The 21,156-nt window shown below is 39.2% G+C and overlaps 1 protein-coding gene across 1 annotated transcript in view; it reads left to right on the top strand.

Moving 5' to 3' along the window:
* Positions 1–1,347: 1,347 nt before the first annotated feature.
* Positions 1,348–21,156, top strand: part of PAPSS1 (3'-phosphoadenosine 5'-phosphosulfate synthase 1) — a 46,919-nt gene continuing 27,110 nt past the window's right edge. Inside the window, exons 1-5 of the mRNA XM_074589402.1 lie at positions 1,348–1,642; positions 8,603–8,717; positions 12,278–12,513; positions 13,907–14,045; positions 16,141–16,259. Of these exons, the coding sequence (XP_074445503.1) occupies positions 1,583–1,642; positions 8,603–8,717; positions 12,278–12,513; positions 13,907–14,045; positions 16,141–16,259 (669 nt within the window). The 5' untranslated portion in view covers positions 1,348–1,582. The remainder of the gene's footprint in view (positions 1,643–8,602; positions 8,718–12,277; positions 12,514–13,906; positions 14,046–16,140; positions 16,260–21,156) is intronic.

The following is a 21,156-nucleotide window of genomic DNA, read 5'->3' on the forward strand; positions in this document are numbered from 1 at the left end:
AACTAAAATCCAGGCCCTGCCTCTGTCACTGTTTGTCATTGTCAGAATGTCCGTATACAGCCAGGGACCACCTGCTGAACAGCTACTTGCAGGGCAGCATGCTGTACAGTCTTGTCATTCAACTCAAGACTAAATAGATAACTGCAATTGTATTTCTAGTTACGTTGTATTAATTCTATCTGACCTTCAAATTGCCTGAGAGCATTTCTAATTATTTTTCCTGAATTCAGAGAGGTCACCTACCTTGCGTAAGGATTTTAGGTTTTTAATCCGAATTTCAAAATGTGCTTTAAAACCAACACCATACTATCTTTGGAAGGATGTCTTTCTGATATAGCAGGAGTAAACACTCATCTACAAAGTGGGCCTTTTTACTTCCTGTTTAAACTGTCAGAGAATAAACAATCTACAGACGGATTGTAAATAGGCTAATATTTTTACAGCAAATGCAACTCATGTTAGTACAGTACCTTTTCCGCCTTAAGATCAGCACTTAAGTGCTAAAGCAATTACTTTTTTGAAGTAATGTAAATGGACTAATATTTATATAGCAAATATAACTCCTGTTGGTACTGCATCATCTCCACTTTAAGATTAGCACCCAAGCACTAAAGCAGTCCTTTCTGGAAGTAAGAATCCAAGAACTTCTGGTTCTAAGTTCACAGCAAGAGGCATTTCCTAGAAGGCAGCACAGGATTAGCTCCAGTTGTTGGGGAAATCTTTGTAAAGTGGGAGATTTAATTGGAACAATCCTTGCTTTCCCAGTCACTCCTAACCACATCACCACCAATGCCCACTCCGCTGCTTCTCGGTATCATCACCTCCAAGTGAAAGCTTGGAAGCAAATCTTAAAGTCAGGGGAAAGAGTGCTCTGCTTTTGCTGTGCCTTTAGCTTGCCCCTGCCACAGGAAAATGAGGCGGCCACTTGGCTCTCGCCTCCCCAACTTGTCCTGATGGCCTCATGGTCACAGCAGCCGCCCCTCCGCCGCTGTGCGCTGACTGGAGAAGGTGGGGAGCCGGTTACCGCTGCCAGCTGAGGCACCCTGCCAGCAGGCGCAGGCAAGCGGCCTCTTACTGCTGCCGCCGCCTTCACTTCCAAGCGAGCAGGGCTAACGGTGCCATCCAAGCCACCACACGATACCTCCGTGGGGCCGCCCCAGTGCAGCGTTACAGCGCAGAGCGGGCGGGAATAAAGCCAGTCGCGGGCAGGGGTAAGCCAGGCCTGGTCCCGCCGCCCGCCAGGGGCAGCAGCGGCCGGGCTGTCGCGGAAGTGTCTGCCGCCCGCCGCAACCGCCCACCCTGGCGCGCGTCGCGTCACGGCACGGCACGGCGCGGCGCGGCGCACGCACGCGCGTGGCGGCGGACCTCCGCTCGCTCCCCCCGCCCCAACTCCTCCCCTCCCTGTGAGCCGCGGCTCCTCCCTGCACCACCTTCGGCCTAGCCGCGGGCAGGGGCGCGCACACGGCAGCAGCTCCCTGGCGGCACCGGTGGCTGCATCTGCGCGTCAAGCATCAGTAGGACAGGCGCGTTCTCTTCCTCCTCCTTCTTCTCCTCCCTGCCTCTTGTCGCTGCCCCCGCGGCCATGGAGCTGCCCGAGAGCCAGTGCAAGAAAGTCAAGCTGAGCAACAGGGTGCCGAGCTGGGTGAGCAGGCGGGGAGCGGTGCGCCGCCGGGCAGATGGGCGGGCGGGGGGGAGCGGAACGGAGAGGAAAGGGAGGCAGGAAGGGAGGCAGAAGCGGCCGAGCTCGGTGGTGATGTGGCAGTGGGCGGCAGCGGGAGCCGGGATGTGGGCCCCTCCCGGCGCGCGGAGGGATGCGGGGCGAGAGGGAGCGCGCGGGGCAGCGCGAGCCGTTAACGCTCCGTTAACGGAACGGTCGCGCGGGTTCCCCTCAGGGAGCGTCGCCACGGAGCCCGGCGGGGGTGTCCCGTTCCCGGTGTGCTGGTTTTCCGTCGCTGCCCTCGGGAAGGCGGGGGCTGTCTGTGGGGAAGGGGAGGGAGCCCCTCCGGAGAGGACCGGGGGTCTGGGGGTTCCATCCCGGTCTCTTCGTCGTGAGCCCCTCAGCTTCCAGCGCTTTGGAAGGAGGGAGACTTAAGAATGCGATGTACAATGTGGCCATTCATAAACCTGGGTTGGCCAAAGACTGAGGTTCTTTGTATGGTGGCTGTTATGTGGAAAACTGTCGAGACAGGGCTTAAAAAAATCTAACCAAAGCCTTCATTCTTGTTCATAAAGATGGGGGAAGATCGGTTTACAGCAAAGACCAAAATGCAGCTATTTAGAAGATACATTGCAGCCCTTTGCTGAGAACACTTGATACTTTTGATGATGCAAGATGAGTGAAAAAAAAAGTGTGATTTCTTTCGAACAATGCTGAGCTGAAGCAGACAAGAGATAAAATCCAGAAAACATTTGATATTGAAGTAACAGTGTAAAACAATCTTTGAAGTCTTGCTGTGGGTAGTAGTACAGGCCACAACTTTCTTATTAAAATGACAGATCTATTAAAGAAGAAGAAAAGAGTCTCATGGTTGCTTCACAAATGAGGAAGTTAGTATTGTATTAAGCAGAGTTCAGTAGATGTGCCTGTCCCAGCCTCTTTAACCATGTACAAGTTCAAACTTGTTTATATAACAGAGTAATTGTTAAGTAACATTCTTTCAGTTTCTCTGAGGAAAAAGCAAAATCGAATGTTATGAAGATAGTGAAATAAATCACGTCTGGGTGGGGGTAGCAAAGTGTATTCAAAAGTTTGTCTTCATCATTTAATTTGTCAGAAGCAAAGCCAAGATGGATTTGTCCAAACCAGGGAGATCATATGTTAAAAAAAAAAGTTAACTGACATTAACCGTTTGCTGAGTTTTCAGTTGAGGTTAGCAACCCCCTATATGTTACGTGGCAAGCAGAGGAAGTCTTCCACTTCTCCCTTCAGAAGACCTTGGCTAAAATGTTCTTTATAACCCAATAAGCCTTACCAGGAAAAAAGATGCTGCCGATTCACACGCTCCACGACAAATGTTCTGGCACTTCTGACTCTGCGTCTGTTCAGCTGAGAGCAAAGTCAAAGCAGGCTATTATACCCTGAAGGAATCGGCAACCCCTAGGAGAGAAGGGCAGAGCCTTGTCTTCCAAACCTTCTCTGGGTATCCAGCCTATTCAAAATACACCTCTGTCTGTGGAAACCCCCTTACTAAGCCCACCCCTGAGCACAGCAAACTCCAAGTTATGGAGCAGCACACGACATAGCCACAAATACTGCCATTACACTAGCTTCATAGGAAGACTTGTGGAACACTTTCTTTAGTGTAGCTCATTTTGGAGGTAACTCCTAATGAGAACTTGCTCCAACTTTGGTTTCTGAGAATAGAGGCATTTCTGGCTTTGTTTTTGTCCATTCCCTTTGATGCCAGCCAATGACTCTGCTCCAGCACTGGTGAATAAGCTGTGTCTGCTTTTGGTCACGCTGTTTTTGCAGCAGGTGGCAAGCGAAAATATACTCCTTATAGTATGGTTATCACTGAGTTGCTTGTATCCACAGCACTGTAGAAGATTCTGGTTGCTTTCTCCTGCTGTGATTTTTGAAACTGTCCCAGCATTAGAACATCTGGCAAAGATGAGCTAGTCTGTGTACGTGACAGGAGAGCATGCATTTGGCAGATTGGATGGTGCTACACGTAAAGGTGTTTAGATGCCTTATTGTATCAGTATCACTGTGGCAAACTGTGTTCTGGAGGGCAATTGTGAGAATAAAAGTAAGAATTTTTGTTGTAAGTGGAAGAAAATGTAATGCTGTAGGCTATGGCAGAATATGGATTGGTGAATTGTTAGTTTTTTAGTAACTGTAAAACATGTTATCATTCAGATATAATTTCTGGGCTTATCCTCCTTTCTCAAGCATAGTTGTCCAAATCAAAGCACAAATTTTCAAACCAGAATTTAAGAAAATACCTATTGGAAGGCATTCCTGGCAGATCTTTTGGTTAACAGGTCCTGAAACCTTGTCTAAGTATGCAAACAAAGAGACTCTCAGGTGAAGTGCTGTTGTTTTAGCATCTGTGGTAGTAGAATTTTTTATGTTGGAACTATGCCTGTTCTCCTTGCTTGTCTTTGTATGTAGCCAAAGAAAACGGGCAATGCTCAGTCTGTTCCAGTTGCTGTTTGGCTGTTGAGGAGAGCAGTTTGGAGGGAAAAAACTGTCATTTGGTTGAGTTGTCAGTGCTGAAGAATGAATGTCCTGGCTTATAAGAGGCACATGGTGAGCAAGTTAGCAAATGGCATAGAAAATACCTGAGATGATTGGGAAATGGGAAAGGCATTAAAGATAAGACCACACCTCAGAGGTGATGCTGGATGTGTTGCTACTGTTAGCTTATGGGAGTTGTTAGCTTGGGGAATCAATACTGTCCTTTTAGGGCAGAAGAATATGGAATTAGTCACAGCTTCTTGAGTACATATGGTTAGCATAGAAACCATGCCTGTTCTTTACACAGTTCTTCCCTGATGCTTCCAACCTCAAAGCTCTCTCAAGTTGGTGCTGTAGCTTGGGGAGTCTCTCCTTGCCATTGAAAGCTTTACTTCCTACCCCAGAGTTCTTGCTTTGTGAAAAGTTAAAATTTGATATAAAGTTACTGAAGAAGCACAATGTTTCATTGTTGCTCTGAAGTAATGAAGAATAAATTCAGTTTGTGCCAGTGTAGTGGTTGGTCGTAACTATGGAACAATTAAGCAATAGTCTTTTCTTTCTGCTGCCTTTTGATCTCAGTGTTGTAACTTGGGTTTGCTCTTCTTCATCTGAATGTCTGATCTGAGATCTTACATCAAAGGTGTTTGGCACTGATAGTCAGATTTGGCTTTGGAAAAAATTATAGTTGCAACTGGGCAAAACATCAAGTATAAGGGAAAAAAAAAGGGTCAAGTCTATTGCAGCAAATCTTTACGTAGAGAAATTGACAGAGTTAGTATTTCCTTTTGGTACCCATCCTCTTCCAATAGTTCTTAGATGTCTGTATTCGTTTCCCCAGTCAACTATCTGCAAAACTAAAAGGTCACCTTTATGCCAAAAAAAGTAAGCTGTGGATTCCTCCTTCCTTGCTCTGTTACCATTACAGTTCTTCAGTGTACATCTGTGAAAGGCTTGTGACTTTAATACCCCCAATTTTTTTTATCTTCAGCACAAAGTTATTGGCCTATTATGGCACTTCAGATTTCATGTGAGAAACAAACTAGCATAGTAGGGGAGAAGAAAGGAAGGGTGTATTAGCGTTTTCACCTGACATTAGTGTTAAAACAAAACACAGTGGACTGAAGCATGATTTTTATTTAACATGGTGAGTAGGAGGAAAATATTAAAATGCAGTATTTGTATAAGTAGTGTGGAAGCACTTAAAGTGTAACACAGGGTGGAAGAAATATTTTTGTGGGCAAGTCAGAGTGGAAATTTCCAATGGTTGTAAAAAAAAAAAAAAAACAAAAAAAACCAAAAAAACCAAAAACAAACAAAAAAAAAACCAACCAAAAAACAAAAACCAAACCCCAAAACCCCACCAACCCCCCCAAACAAACAAACTAAAAACCCCAGATAAATAGGCCTTTGAGGTTAATGCCCTTTTTTTATTAGACCCTTTACAAAAATCTAGCGTGTCCTTTCAGTAGTGACTATTATAGCGAGTGTAATTAGGCTAAGAAATTTAAAATAGCTTTTTTAAAGAGTACATCACAATTTTTGTTACACATTTTCTTATCTTTAATTTCGTTTAACATCGATAATATGGGTCTTAAGTGAGTGATACTTTGATACAGTGTAAAAGGAAATGGCTGTTCTTTATTTCTGCTATCGTTTTGGATGGCCATTTAATTTCATCAATTGATACTCATCAAATTTTATGTACCGGGAATTTGAAGACTGGCTAAAAAATTTAAGAGCACAACCAATGTGAGCCAGTGATTTCTACTTCCGAGTATTTTTCTGTGCCACATCAATATTTGTAGTAAGTGTATGTATCAGGGATAGTAATTAAAAGCTTATGTTGTTGAAGATCCGGTGTTCGGCTTTTGTTGGCTATCTAGTAGCAAAGTGGACGTTATTAGGAAACATTACTAATGTTTCTAATACTAATACTAAACATTACTAGTTGTTTTTGTTTTTTGTTTTTTTTTCAGCAAGAGAGAATGACTTGCTAAATTATTAACTGTTTAGAGCACCTCTATGAAAAGCTGTTTTCTATTGGAAGATAAAAGAGGATTTTGCTACTACTTTGCCCAGGAGTAGTACTGAGCCGTCTTTTTTGTGTGCATGCACATGTAAACAAAGGGTGAGACTCCTGGGGACGGATGTGTTTTTGAATGCATGAAGACTGTTTGGGCACTTTAATCTTTAGTCTTAGGTACCTCTTTCTGAAGTACAGATGGATTATTGTCCTGCTTGCGTCCTGCTCTGTTGCCCTTGTTTGCCTTGTATTCTAGCAATCTGTTGGCCTTCTCATTGCTGTGATTTATCATCTTTGCTAATTCATTACTTGATACTTTTTTTTTTCTTTTTTAAAGTTGTGTCTTTTTCATCATTTTAAGAATCCCTCTTGCCTGCTTCTTAGGGTTTCATTTGTTTTGTAAGCCAAGGGCAATACCCTCACCAGTTTTATTGCAGCTTTGCTAGTTCTGGAAAACAAAGAAAACTGATATAACTTACTGAGTATGGACTGGAAGATGTCTCCTTGGATGAGACATTTGACCTCCAAAGTATTTGAGTTTGATAATAAACTCATTGCCAGGAGTCAAAACCAAAGCATGTGTGGTTTTATGTCTTAATGTAAAAGAGCTTACTGAGACAGTGGCATGGGAGCTGTGCTTTGAGACTGAATTCTGTTTATCCAGTGCCTGTACAATACAGTACAACTAGAATTAATGAGAAAGAATGTTGCTGTTAATGTATTAGTTTGAATTGCTGTACACGTTCATTATGCACAGTACATCTTTCTTTTAATTGAAGGTTAAGTACTTAAATTCTTTTTGTCGTTTCTAATTCCACAATTTATGCGTTTGCTCACTGAGACCTCCAATTTTATGTAGTGCATAACTGTCTCTACTATAAGAAGAAAGACTTTTTGATTTTTTTTGACTCTTTGACTTCTGGGTTTAGTTAATTGTATTGCACTGACTTCGTGTGCAAAACAGCTTTGTTTTAGGAGATAAATTATTTGAAAATAACACGATCAGCAAGTATAACTTCATTTTGCATGGTTATAACCTGTTTGCAGGTGTTGGCTTCTTATGTGTTGCTATTTAGTCTTCATTTAATTTAGATGCTGGACTGTCACCATTGAGTTACGGAGTTGTATTAAAAAACTTGAACATTTGTTCCTACCTTGAGTTTCTCTTTGTATTAATTATGAGCCCAGCTGTGTATAGAAGTGGGGACATAAAATCACACGAAATCATAAATTCTAATTAAGTTATAGATAAACTTTTGAAGTTTTTCTGTTTTTCTGAACATTTTTCTGTTAATCCTACTTTGGAGTATCTCTCTAAAACTATGAACAGCTCTCTGCTAGTACTCTGTAGATGAATATCCTCCCTTCTTTGTTTTGTATTAAGTCATAAGTGTTTTTCTTTCCAGTTAGCACTGATACAATAATGAAAGACAAGATAGTGTAAATATCTTGCAATATGTTTGTAAGCAAGAGAAGTCAAAGCAGCATTACATATACCACTAACCTCCCTCCCCGCCTTTCTTTTTTTTTGTTTTTAAGACTTCTGTTTGATTGTTCATGCTCTGATTGGTTATCTATGGTCTTGATCTTCTATGAACAAAGTTCGTATAACTAGATACCATTAAAGCTTAAAGGTATGATGAGGCTGATATTCCTGTGGGTTCCCTTGCCTTAGATAGTGAAATGTCTTCGACAGTGGTGTCATCTTACTTAAGATATTCATACAGCAGCTAATTACGATGAATAAACCATTTTAAGAAAGTCTGTAACTAGCTTTGTTTTAATTAAAATTATATTGCAAAAGTCCCATCTCTAAGTAAATTCTTTAAGTTGCTTAGAAATAGTACTTTCTTTAAACAGTCAGAATATATGATATTCTGGAGACTGAAGATATCATAGGTAAAGGCAGAGTGGTTTGGAGGTGTGTCTGCTGAACTGAACATTGGACCAGACATGCATAGTTTGCAATGAAAAGGCCACTTAAGAGTTGAGAATGAGCCAATGTCTGTCTGTTTTATGACAGAAACCTTTAGCTCAGAGAGAGAGAGAGAATCCATTTGATCATTTTAGATTTAAATTACTTGAAGTCAAGTCTCGCAGATCTAGCCGTTCATCTCTATTTTTATAGTTGATTTTTCTTAAACAAGTGGTATTTGAAAGTAGTAGGTGACTAACCTGGCAATCCCAAGTTTCACAGAAGGAGCACAAAGGATGTGGTTTGCTATGGGTGGCTTTTCTAATTTCCTTTGTGTCCTTTGATCTGTGTTGCATCTGATGGATTTGGTATTGTTTTTAGTTCCATTGGTCTGTCTTCAAGTCTTTCTTTGTGCCTATTTTAGTATGCTTTGCCAGCTCACCCTTTCAGAAGTTAAAGACCTAATCAACTACTTCTTTTACAGGGAATGCAGAGGGCAACCAATGTTACCTACCAAGCTCATCATGTCAGCAGGAATAAGAGAGGCCAAGTGGTAGGAACAAGAAGTGGTTTTCGTGGATGCACTGTCTGGTTAACAGGTACAGTCACAGATTTCTGAGGATCCTTTTGTTTTAATTACTTTTCTGAAAAGCTACTTGGCTGTAGCTCCTTTTTTTCATGCGAAGTTGAATGTTTGTGGAATCCAAGACTTTGATGCAATTTTATTACTACTTTTAGGTAGACTAGCAAGAAATTGCTCTGGGGCAGATAGTAACTTGAGAATGTATTTTGTTCAGTGATCTAGGAGCGTTGTTTATCTGGCACTGTCCACTGCTTAATTCCGGTTGAGTTTTGGAGTGTATGTGGGGTTTTTTTGTGTGTGTATTTTAACCCATTCTGGCTCTTCTTATTGTCCATTTTACCTATTAACAAATGAAACCTAACTTCTTTTTTTTTGAGTCTGTGTTTCTGAATCTTTTCTGTAAATCTCTCTTCTCTTTGGAATGTTCTTGTCTCCTTGGGTTGAAATAACAGTTCAACATAAACCTATGCCTTTGGACAGCAATTGCATGTTGAGACAGTGCATATTGGGAGCTATTTGTGGAATCAGCACTGTGGTTTTTCCACTGAATTGTTTTGATTGTAAAAAGAGGGGGTAAGTAAATTCTGGAAGACAGCTTTGTTTCATGACTGGGAGGGGATTTTTTTTTGTTCTGTCTTTCAAAGTTCCTGGAAGCTTTAACATATTTCCTTTGGAGTTTTTTTCAGTTAAAACTGAAAATAAAAAATAAATATAACAAAATGTATTATTTAATAAGTTTGTAAACCATTTAGAGCACTGTTAAATTGCTATACAAAAGATCTTCACAGAGTATTAGAGAAACTTACTACTCTAAGTAAAATTTGTTTCCACTAGAGTTAATGAACATGTGTGAAAGGTAAAGCAGTTGTTGAAAACAAATTGCTGAATGCCATTCCAAACAGATTTGATACAGTAGCTTGCTGTCACGTATTTCTATGGTAAAAGAACAGAGCCCTTTCTCTCCCTATTTCTGTCATGTAGCTCCAGCCTGTCTCTCAATGCTCGAATGATCTGGTGCGCTGCCTTTCTGTTTCTCCCTGTAATTTATTAATATCCTTTTGAAAAAGGTCATGATAAAAATATTTACTCAGCTATCTATACAGCAACATTTTCCAGTCATCATTCTTTTTAAACAAATGTAATGTTAATGCACAATTTTCTTCTTTTAAGAAGGAATAAGGGTGGTGGTGGAATACAGAAAAGTAGGAAGGCTGTAAGGTATTAAGAAGAGTGTGTTGGGGAAGCTAGGTTATTGAAGATGTTTGAGCACTGATGTTAAGTAGTGAAATAGAGTGTAGGTATTGAAGTAAGCAATACTACCCATGCTGGAATTGTGCAAATATAAGCCTTAAAAACTCTGCTAGATTTTAGTATAAAAGCTGAAACGGTCTTATATTCACTTCAAGATTCTCTCATCTCATCAGCATTATGGGGTGGGAGTATACAGAAAGTTATTTCAGGGATCACTTTTCATTTTTAAGCTAAGATTTATTTGAGAGCTAAATGCTAATGAATGTCTTGTGCTGTCAAGTCAGAGGGTCCTAGTAAAAAAAACAACCTAAAGAATGTATCAAAAATATGGAAGAGCATTACTTTCATGTGTAAAATAATATGCAATTTTGAGAGTGTAAGTTATTTTTAAGACTTGTCAGCCTAAAAGCTGTTTTTAAAATTCGTTCTTGTATAACCTTAACTTTTGCATTTCATTACACGCTGGAGACCAAATGGTGTCAGAAAGGCAAGAGCATTTAAATGAATTGCAAGCTAGATGAGGGAACAAAAATTGCAAGTCAAAAACTGCTTCATTGAGAAGTAAATGATGAAGTTGCTGAAATCTTAATTTGGATCACCATGCTTATCTTCTAGGTTGGGGGTGTACTTAATTGCTGACAAAAAAAGACTGTTCTGTTTCCAGCCTTGCTTGCTTTCTCTTGCCTTGCATGAGCTGTAGTGCTTGCCCAGCCCAACCTTGAGCTCATTCAACTTGCTAAATCATCAGTGAACTTAACACAGCCTCCCCACACACACACAAAAGGAAAAAAAAGAAAAGGAAAAAAAATTAGCAAACTGAGTTGGCTAATAAGCACCAGAGATAGTGGAATAATAGAGGTAGGATGGTGTGAGTGGAGAGAGGGGAGGGCAAGAGAGCAGGGCCTCCCCTTTTGGAAGCTGGTTCTGGCCTAAGTCATAACATTCAGCTTCATCATGTATAGCTGTTGCTCTTTTCAAAGTAGACAGGTAAGCATTGCCACAAGAAACTTGAGTTGTCCAAGAAGATGTAGATAACTTTTATAGATGATGATAGGTCATTATTCACAACTCTGCAATTTTTTGAGAGTTTTGAGTATGAGCCAAACCATACTGAAATCTGTGAGGTGGATGTGGGGGCCTTTCTTGAGAGAGAGGAATTAATTTAAATTCTTATGTAGGTCTTGTCCTACACACATTCTTATGTTTTCAGTAGACTGCTCTGCATCTTCGGGATATTAAATTGAGTGAAGGAGGAACCAATGCAATGACTCCTTTAAATTACCCTAAACTATTGCAGGTGTCAAGGTTTCCTTTCCACTTTATTTTATTTTTTTCTTAGAGCGTGCGTGTTAGCATGATTGTCATCCTTTGCTGTAAAGGTCTTAGAAGTAATACCAAACTGCGGTTTTGTGTGATTTTTTGCTTCTTCCTCTGAAAGCTAGAATAAATCTTAACCACCACTAATAAAGATCAAAACATTTTTCTTCACTCACTAATGCTATTCTTTTTAATTTTATTTTTATTTTTTAGACTGTCATTACCCTTTTTTTTTTTTTCTTACTCAAAGAATTAAGGTCATCTCATGAAGATTTGACTTTGTGTCCCATTTATGAATTGATTGCTCTGTATAAGCTGAAGCACGTGCTCCATATAAACTCTGGAAATCTAGTCTGGAAAGTTATTTCAGTACGTTTCCATCTTAACACAAACAGTAGACTTTTTAATGCCAGGAAGACCTCTCAATTGCTTAAAGGTTTGTTGCCAGAGATTCTGAAATGGACCAAAGTTTAATATTAAAATTGTCTGTGCTTGTTGCTAACACATTATTGAGCCTTCAGTGAGTGAGTTTTTTTGTGTCTGCAGTGTCTAATTCAGTGCTGTTATTCTGCAAGGAGTAAGAACAGTGTGGTTTGGTCTGATCCCATTTCTTTTCTTGACTGAAATTCACTTCAGTGTGAGATCTTCCTCTTCTGATGTAAACGTAACATCTTAACTGGGTTTCTGAATTTAGTTTGCTCAGGTAGTAACAACTGCAGGCAGCAGCACTGGGTGATGTGCACCACCTCTATAAGCAGCAACAGCTCTCAATGCTGAACTCCTTTATCTGCTTCTAATTGCACTCTTAGTGCCTTACTCTCCCTATACCTATTTTCTGTGTAAAAGGCACTTGGCTTATATTGCAGGTAAGCATCTCTGAAAGGCATTGCTGCTGATGCCTGTCGCTTTGGATTTTTCATACTAGCGGTGGTACATGTACTACAATTTGCCCTAACTTGTTTCTATGCTTGTAATTTATATTTATATTATTATTATTGAATATTCTAGGTCTATCTGGTGCTGGGAAGACTACAGTGAGCATGGCACTGGAGGAGTATTTAGTATGTCATGGTATTCCATGCTACACATTGGATGGTGACAATATTCGTCAAGGCCTTAATAAGAATCTGGGTTTCACACCAGAAGATAGAGAAGAAAATGTCCGTCGTATTGCTGAGGTTGCTAAACTGTTTGCAGATGCTGGTTTGGTGTGCATTACTAGTTTCATCTCTCCTTATACTCAGGTAAATGTGAAAACCCTCTAGATAAAGTGTAGAGAAAATGCAAAATGTCACTCAGAATTTTAGTTACAGGAATCCCTCGCTGAACTTATCCAGAATCAAACGCTGGCTTGGATTTTCATGGCATTTGTGCTCTCTAGAGATGATTACTCAAATTTCAGAAACATTAATCTTAAATATAAAAAATGTTTATATTAGTCTTATAACTGACACTGTACTTCAGGCAGAATTATTAATCTAATATTAGGAACAAGCCCAACCGATACTGCAAGAGAGAGTCTGAAAATGACAGTATCTTGTTTGATCCACATAGATTCCAGTACTTTATAAATATGAAGACTAGGTATACATTTTACCTGAAGACTCAGTTAAATTGTTTTTAAAAGCAACTTTTCCTCCAGTGAATGAATGGCATGACCTGTATTTTACCAAGTGGCTTAAGGGAAAAATGATTAATTGCCCGTAGTTGTTTTTACTTTATTTCATGGTGTGTATACAACGTGACATTAGATAACAGTGAAAATTAACCTAAATCCATGTTCACGTTGTTTTGTGAAGACTTTTTTCCTCTCTATATGAGAACATGGATAGGAGAGACAAAACGGGAGTGTGAACACCAAGTATTGTGAAGAATGACCCAGGGGTTCTCGCTTAGACATTTCACAGCATAAGAAGGTGTTATTTATTTGGTTATAGTGGTCCAAACAGTTCTTCCAGTAATAATTAGGGGAACTCAAGATCCTGCAGTAAAACAGAAGTCTTTAGATATGGGGAAAGATAACCATATTTAGTAAGAGTTGGTTTTAGTGGATTTTTTGGAAAGTTTTTTGTTCTCTAAATGAAGGTCACCAATTGTTTCAATGCTTGTCAAGCCACACAAATAAAATAATATTTGGAATATGCAAGTCTTCTTGGATTAATGAATGTAGAGAAATCTGGTGCTCTGGAGAGAAGGGTGGTCATATCGGGAGCAGCAGGTTATATCTCCTCTGACTTTAGTGAGCTAGGCAGATGCAACTCCTAAGATAGGGGCGGGCATAGAAAATTCTGCACTCTATGCCTGGGTTTCTTTTGTGGTTTTTTTTTGTTGTTGTTTGTTTTTTTGGGGGGTGTTTTTTTGTTTTGGTTGTTTTGTTTTGGTGATTATTTTTTTTTTTTAAATAAATCACATTAATGTAAAATATCTCATATTTTCTTGTCAGCTTTTACCATGTGATGAACTGTAGCCAAACTGATGTAGCTTTCAGGGCATCAGTTGATCAAATGTTTCTTTTTTCAAACTTTGAAAACTTGTGTACATTTTACTATCACCTTTTTTAGAATGAACTTTGAAAGCAGAAAGACAATAATAATATGTGGGTGAGATATTCTAGTTTTTTTTTCTGTTTTCTTCCAGGATCGTAATAATGCCAGACGAATTCATGAAGGGGCAAGTTTGCCTTTTTTTGAAGTATTTGTGGATGCTCCATTGCATGTCTGTGAGCAGAGAGATGTTAAAGGACTCTATAAGAAAGCCAGGGCTGGAGAAATTAAAGGTAAACCTAAATATAGTTACATCTTTTTGACATAAGTGAAACATTAGTGTAATTTGAGCATCCGTGTAAGTGGATGTGCTCAAATCTATGAGTGTACCACCGTTAAAAGCAGCATGGACTGGGCGCAGGACCAAGCAGAAAATTGGGATTGACTTCTATCTCATGGAACTAACTAGTTAAACGTATAGGACAGGAAAAGGGTAAAACTGGCTATCCTCACATCGAAAAACCTGGAGCAGATTACATGGCTTCTATTGTAAGCTCTTATGATTGAGGATTAGTCTGTCTCCATTGTGTGTCCATTGACTAGTTAAAAAAGAGTCTGATTCTCTCTAAAGGCTACAAAGAATTGCATTAATCAGAGTTACTAACTTCTTCCAAAAAGTAAAGCACGGTCACCATCTTTCTGTAAAGACCATTAAGAACACTTCTGAAGAGACTAACTTTTGTTTTGAAATTGGGGTTTTTATGCTAGTGACCATGAAAATGATTTGCTATCCCCAGCCTCAGATCAAGATTGAAGTACAGCCTGCAATAAAAAAAGCTGAGATATGTGATCGCTCATTGCAAGTGTTGTTTTAAGTGCTTCTTTGCTCTGTGTTATATTTTAGTTTGCAGAGGTTGACCATAGTGCTTTTTACCTGTTTTATGAAGCAAAGCAGTTTTTAAAATAATCACTTTCAGGGTCTGAGTTTGCAGATGCTGTAGTGATGAACTCACCACTAATCAAAAGTGATATAAAATTCCAGAAAACTAAGACATTCCACATGACTTATTGCTTGATACTTCTAGTACTACTAAACACATCATGTGAAGACCAGGAATAAATAATGCTGAACTAAGGTTTGCTCAGAATCAAAACAAGAAGGCTTGAAATGGCACCATACAAAGATACAGTTCTGTACAGAATCTTCATTTGTGCTGTAGAACTTCCTTAACAGTTTGTTAATTTTACAAGCTCTGTAATGGGATTGTGTTACATGAGAAGTGGTAGTGAGGTGTACAGTGCCTGAGTAAGCTACAAGTGGGTCTAGCAGTGGTTAGGACCTATCTGAAGGATGAAAATAAAATGAACTTGCCTGTTCACAAGGAATGTCAGCAACTGTTATCTTTTTCTCTGGCAATGGTAATGGGACACTTTCTTTGCCCCTATTTCCACTGCTCCAGTAATCAGATACTTATAACGTATACAGTTTTTGGAACAGATACCAGCTTTTCTTTATCACATGGGGTACTGCAGCAATTGATCTTTTTCTTAGATGGGGAATTAAGCTACTAATTTTGAGAGTATTTTAAGTCTGAAATGAAAAACCTGAGTTTTAATGTTTGCATTTGCAATTGTAGAAAATGCAGATGTTCAGTTGCTGTAACCCAGCTGGTAATTCTCCTGCAGATCTGACTTGTAGTGCTTACATGCTTTGCCTTTGGGCTTGATTTTTTTCCCTTCTTGTTTATGCATGGTTAGTCAGGATCTCCTCTGTTCCAACGCAGATTGCTAGCTAAGTAGGCCAGAGCAAGTATCACTGGTGGCTTGTACAGCTATGACAATATTTATTATAACTATAATAAACACACACATCTACCTTACGTTAACAGCTATCTTAAGGTGAGTATATTAGCTAAACTGATGTAATAGGTGTTGGAATTCCTTACCCTTTAGAGTACTGCTTGGTGGCATGAGTGTGAATTTTCATATATACTGGTCATTCAATGTCGGGCTTTGTATTCAAAAAAACCCCACAAAAATCACAGCTAATAATGAAGGGCAGCTGATGCATGACTAACTCTGGGATGATATGAGAGTTCTTCTGCCAGTGTTCCTTTCTTTATTCACAGTATAAATCAAATAGCTTCACCAACAAAAATGTGCTATGTGTGTACTGCAGAATCCTGAAGCTTGATGCAGTCATGTAGTAGGATTAGCAGAAAGAAAAAGCCTGTTGATTTCCCTAAGAAATCCTGTATTAAGGAAGGTAAAACTCTGGGCTCTTTCCTGTTGTGTTGGTTTATATTTAGAAGACTATCTGTGAACAATGTTAAAATGGAGTAATCTTTTGGAAAAAGTCACCTAAGATTTTTGACTTATGTTCTGTAGGTTTTACTGGGATTGACTCTGAGTATGAAAAACCGGAAGCCCCAGAGCTTGTGCTAAAAACTGATTCCTGTGATGTGAATGATTGTATACAACAAGTTGTGGAACTTCTTCAAGAGAGGGTGAGCAGAAATGCAGATATATCTTAGTAACTTTTTTCAAAGCATTTGTACCTGCAATCTGAATGTATGCGCTGGGAAAAGCAGAGACAATTTTTAAGAGTTAAAGGCTTATACATCTTTAAATTCTAGCTTTTAAACTTGTTGTATTGTATGTTTGCTTTTTAAACTTAAACTTTTCAACAACATTGATCTCTAAGTGAAATAAGATTTGTACAAGTGGAAAATTAATTTATATTAATTATCATAACTGGTTACTGGAAAGGAAAGTCAACTGTCTCAGTTGTTACAGAACGAACGATGAATGCTGACTTTAAAATTGGTTGTTAGGATTTGTAAGAGTCTGAAAGTTTTTACTTTGTCTCTATAGTGTGCAAATTAATATATACTGCAGATGTGAGGAGACAGGGATATAATTATGCAGTAATTTGAGCTGGCTTAAATAGGGGTTGCTGTGGTTGTGTCTGGTTTCCCTTGTTTCCACTGTTTTTCTTGCGCTAGTAAAAGTGTTCCTGCAATTGTGTAATGACTAATTCAGGAAGCTGATCTTGACATGGCTGAGTTGAGTTAATGGTTCATAGCTTCTGAAAAGGTGTGTCTCTTTCCTCATTCATGCCTACAATCTACATCATCCCTTTTGAAGCCTCCGAGCCTCCTCCTGTTCTCTGATAAATGGATTTAGCTCATTACCCAACCTGAAAAAACAAACAAAAAAAAAAACCACCTCAACAAACCACCCACAGAAAACAAAACAAACAGACAACCCAAAACTCATTAAAAGTGAAGGCAGTCGTGAGATGGCTTTATCCTCTTGAAAACATACCCCCAGAATTTACTAGTCTTCACATAGAAGAAATGTGTCTCCTTACATTCTTATCTATAGTCAGTGGGTAGTGGGATGACATTTCAGACATAATTTTAATTTAGATACTCTAGTGGGCAATTATTCATGTCTTTTTTTGAGGTGGATGTTCTGGGAATTTAGGGCGTAGGTAGTAGCTTGAGTAAAGCTTTACCAAGGTTTGAAGTTGGTACAAGCAGAAGATCCCATCATGTAGCCAGCGTGGAGTTAATTTTAACCCTCTGTGCCAATACAGCTCTGGAGAGATTTAGTCTCTTGTATCTAAATTTTCAAGAAAACTCTGTTAATAGATCACTGCTTGCTCAAGGTTGCTCGGAAGATAAGGCAGGGCAGAAACCCACAGCAGAATTCTAGATTTTTTTTTTACCCTAATGCTCATATGAATATTTTTTTGGAAGAAAGGAGGAGAGCGCTGTGTAGGAGTCCTACCTACAGGAGGTATCAGTTCCTGACTGTGGGAGGCCCTGCGCCTCCTGCTCAGAAGAACAGTTTAGTACCTTTCATAGCAGTAGAATCCAATGTCATGTGTGCCAAGATAGTGATCCCCAAAGTCTTGCATTAGTACACTTGGCACACACTGCTGAATGCTGGCTCCTGATCCAGTCAGCTTTGCCCTGTCCTTTGCTTAAGGCACATTTTAACCCTTTTTTTTTTTTTTTTTTGGTAGACAACAGTATCATGAATGCCAAGATGTCTTAGTGGTTGCTTATTTTCATGAGAGACAATGAAACCAAGGCATGGCTGAACAGGCATGTCTTGTTCTCAGGCCATATTAATACAGTGATATCTTGAGAATATAATTTCTGTAGATTTCCTTTAGTTGGAACAAGCCGTGTCTGCGTTCTTCTTTAATATTCCATTGTGATTAGTAAAGAAAAAGACTATAGGCCAGCAGCATCAAAAACGATTTGGGATGTTTTTTTTGTTTCAATAGCTGTGAAAAACTTTGGGAAGAAGTCTGCTCGAAGTACTGGTAATCCTTGAATTTCAAGGACTGTTTTTATAGTAGTTCAGGCAATAATGGCAGTAAAGAGAAGACAGGTAGAACTGTATAAATACATGTTGAGATAGACAGGTATGCACACACACATATTTATTAAACAAGAATTTGAAACATTGTTCTTTTATAGGTAGTGGAATTATTTGGTTTTTAGAATTTTTCATAATATTCGAAAAGAACTCTGAAACAAATTTATCAGGTGTCTTCCAGAAGCATGTTCAATCCTTTATGGAAGAAAATGGGAGGTAACCACACAAAAATAGGGGTAATAAGCAGCTGTTGAATCTGGAAAGTTCTTGCATGGTATAACTCAGTTTTGAGTGTCACCTGGTTTGGTTTCTTTGCATGTAAGTGCAACAGATACTTTTTAGGGACCTAGAATGCAAGGTACTGATGAGTATCTCCTAAAGCTATCAAGTCTGAGTCATATGAAAAGTTCCTTTTCGTTTTTTTTTTTTTTTTTTCCCGAACTGCTTTCAAGACTATGCAAATCAGTGGTTGTGCACTTTTTTTCTTTCTTTTTTTTTTTGTCAGAAAGGCTTATGTGGCTTTCGAGCTTTGATAAATTGGCTTTCAGTCTGCTGATATTTTCCAACGGAGTCAGACTATAGCCTAGTGTGGGTGTTTGGCTGTAAAGATTTCATTGTTTTCGTTCTTGTTTTTCCTGTCAACAAATATTGCTGATCTAGTCCATTGCACAAAAGTCATGTTTCCTTATTATGCAGTACATTCAGTATTTAGCCTGGTAAATATTTTCTGAAGAAGTCATAGCTCAGGAATGTCACCTTTATTGTTAAGGAAGTGCAACAGTGTACAAAGAAAGAGTTGCATTTCCAGTAGGTAACTTCTAAAATTTTAACTACCTTTGTATAAAAGTCACATTCTTAAGGACATCAACTTACAGTGGTTCTGCAGATGCCATCCCCTAAGCTGGAACCTGATTATGCGTTTCTACTACTATTTAGATCAATCCACTGTGAGCGTATGTATAAAATTTCTGTCCCTTCTTCCATCTCTCACCCATCCCCAAACAGCTACAGCCAAGTTCTTATCTAAGCTTACCATTATACTTGTTGTTGGGTCCTCATGCTATAATACTGATTTCCTAGCTATATTCACACAATTCCCTGCAATTGTATTCAAATTCTGTATTTTGGAGCAGAGCAGAAGTTAGGGGCCATTCTTTGTTGTTGTGGTTTATAAGGTAGTCTCTTTTAAGATGTGAAGCTTGAAGCTGGTGGTGAAAATATGTAGAAATGGATTCCACTGTTCTGTACATTTGGGCTTTTTTGCCTCAAATTATATTGGAGCTATCACTGTAACAACACGATTCTCTCTGGAGTGAAGTTCTCAATCTTGTCTAGTTCCTCATTCACTTATCAAAAATTTGATAATAAGGAATACTCTGTGTGATCACCTTGGTCATCAACATGAATTACAGCACGCTCTAAAACATATTTCAGTATTTTTTTTTTAGTTAGGAAACTTAAAAACGTGGGAGCTTAGTATTTTTTACTACCTGTAACATTTGTGTAGAGCAGGCATTATAGGTCTTCACCTGACTTTTTCGTCATTTGACTGTAAATTAGGCACTCAGTAGTATAAACCCTTCTATGATTCTATGAATTGATTATACTCAGCTGCTAGGTGGATACTGAATCATTATTTAACATGAAACTTTGTTTCCTGTCTCCTCCTGCTTTCAAAATCATTCCAGCAGAAAATTTGCACAAATACAAATGTTATTTGTTTGTACACAGCATTCAAACCAAATACCTACAGCAAAAGGGGATTGGGTGGGACTAACTGGGATTCAAAAGACAAAGTGCAGACCACGGGGATTTTATAAATGGTTTATAACACTGGAAGTAAGCCTTTTTATGAAATACAGTACAATTACATTAACTTGCAGCATACCTACCTTTTAACTTTTGTATGTGTTGACACTGTGTGGAATAACTCACCTCTTTGATAACTAAACAAAGTATCTCTCTTCCTAAGACAAGAAAACTGAAATAGATTTTTCAGCGTTATAAAAACATTTGTCAGCATTATGAAAACATGTACCTATGCAGCAATGAAAGCCAACTGCATTCTGTACTGTAATAGCAAGAGCATAGCCAGCAGGTTGAGACAAGCAGTTCTGCTGTTTTATGTGGCACTTGTGAGACCTTGTCCAGATACCGTGTCTGGGTTTGTGCCCTTCTCCCTCACCTAGTAGAAGGCAGACATTGGTGTACTGGAGTGAGTGGAGCGGGAGGCCACCAAGATGGTCAGGCGCTTGTTCAGCCTGGAGAAGAGAAGGCTGAAGGATGTCTTGTTGCTGTTTCTAGCACCCCAGTGGGAGGATATAGAGACCACTGATGAAGACTTTTCTCAGAGGTTGGATGAAGGGCAACAGACATGAGATGAAACATGTGAAATTCAAACTAGACAGAGGGGAAAAAACCTTTCACTATAAAGACAATCAAATATTATAACAAATTGCTCTGAGAGTTTGTGGATGCTCCATTCTTGGAGATACTCAAAACTAGAATGGCCAAATTCCTGCGCAGCCTGCTGTACTGGGACTAGTTTTGAGCAGGAGGCTAGACTACGTGACATCCAGAGGCCCCCTGTGATAAGGCTAGTAGTTATGTTGTGTGAAAAGCTGGGGGGGAAAAAAACATGCTCTGTGTAATGGATATGCAAGATTATACTATTACTTTTATACTGTTACAGTGAAGATTTAAACACACAACAGTGAAGACGTTAGCCACAGTGAGCAGAAATCACTCTAAGCTTTTAAGCATAATTTCAAAAAAACCACCTCAGTATTCAACTTCTGTAATTCCCACATCAATACATTTCTTCTCATGCTTAGGAAAGTAAGCAGCACTTCCTGTAATTTAAGTTACGGATTTCATATTTTGGAGGTATGTGTGCTTTGGTTGTGGTTGTTTTCTTCTGAAAATATACTACTGAATCACAGAATGGTAGGGGTTGGTAGGGACGTTCAGAGCTCATCTAGTCCAACCCCCCTTCCAGAGCAGATTCAC

The sequence above is a fragment of the Larus michahellis genome, chromosome 5 (genome assembly GCF_964199755.1).
Source record: "Larus michahellis chromosome 5, bLarMic1.1, whole genome shotgun sequence".
Classification (NCBI taxonomy): domain Eukaryota; kingdom Metazoa; phylum Chordata; class Aves; order Charadriiformes; family Laridae; genus Larus; species Larus michahellis.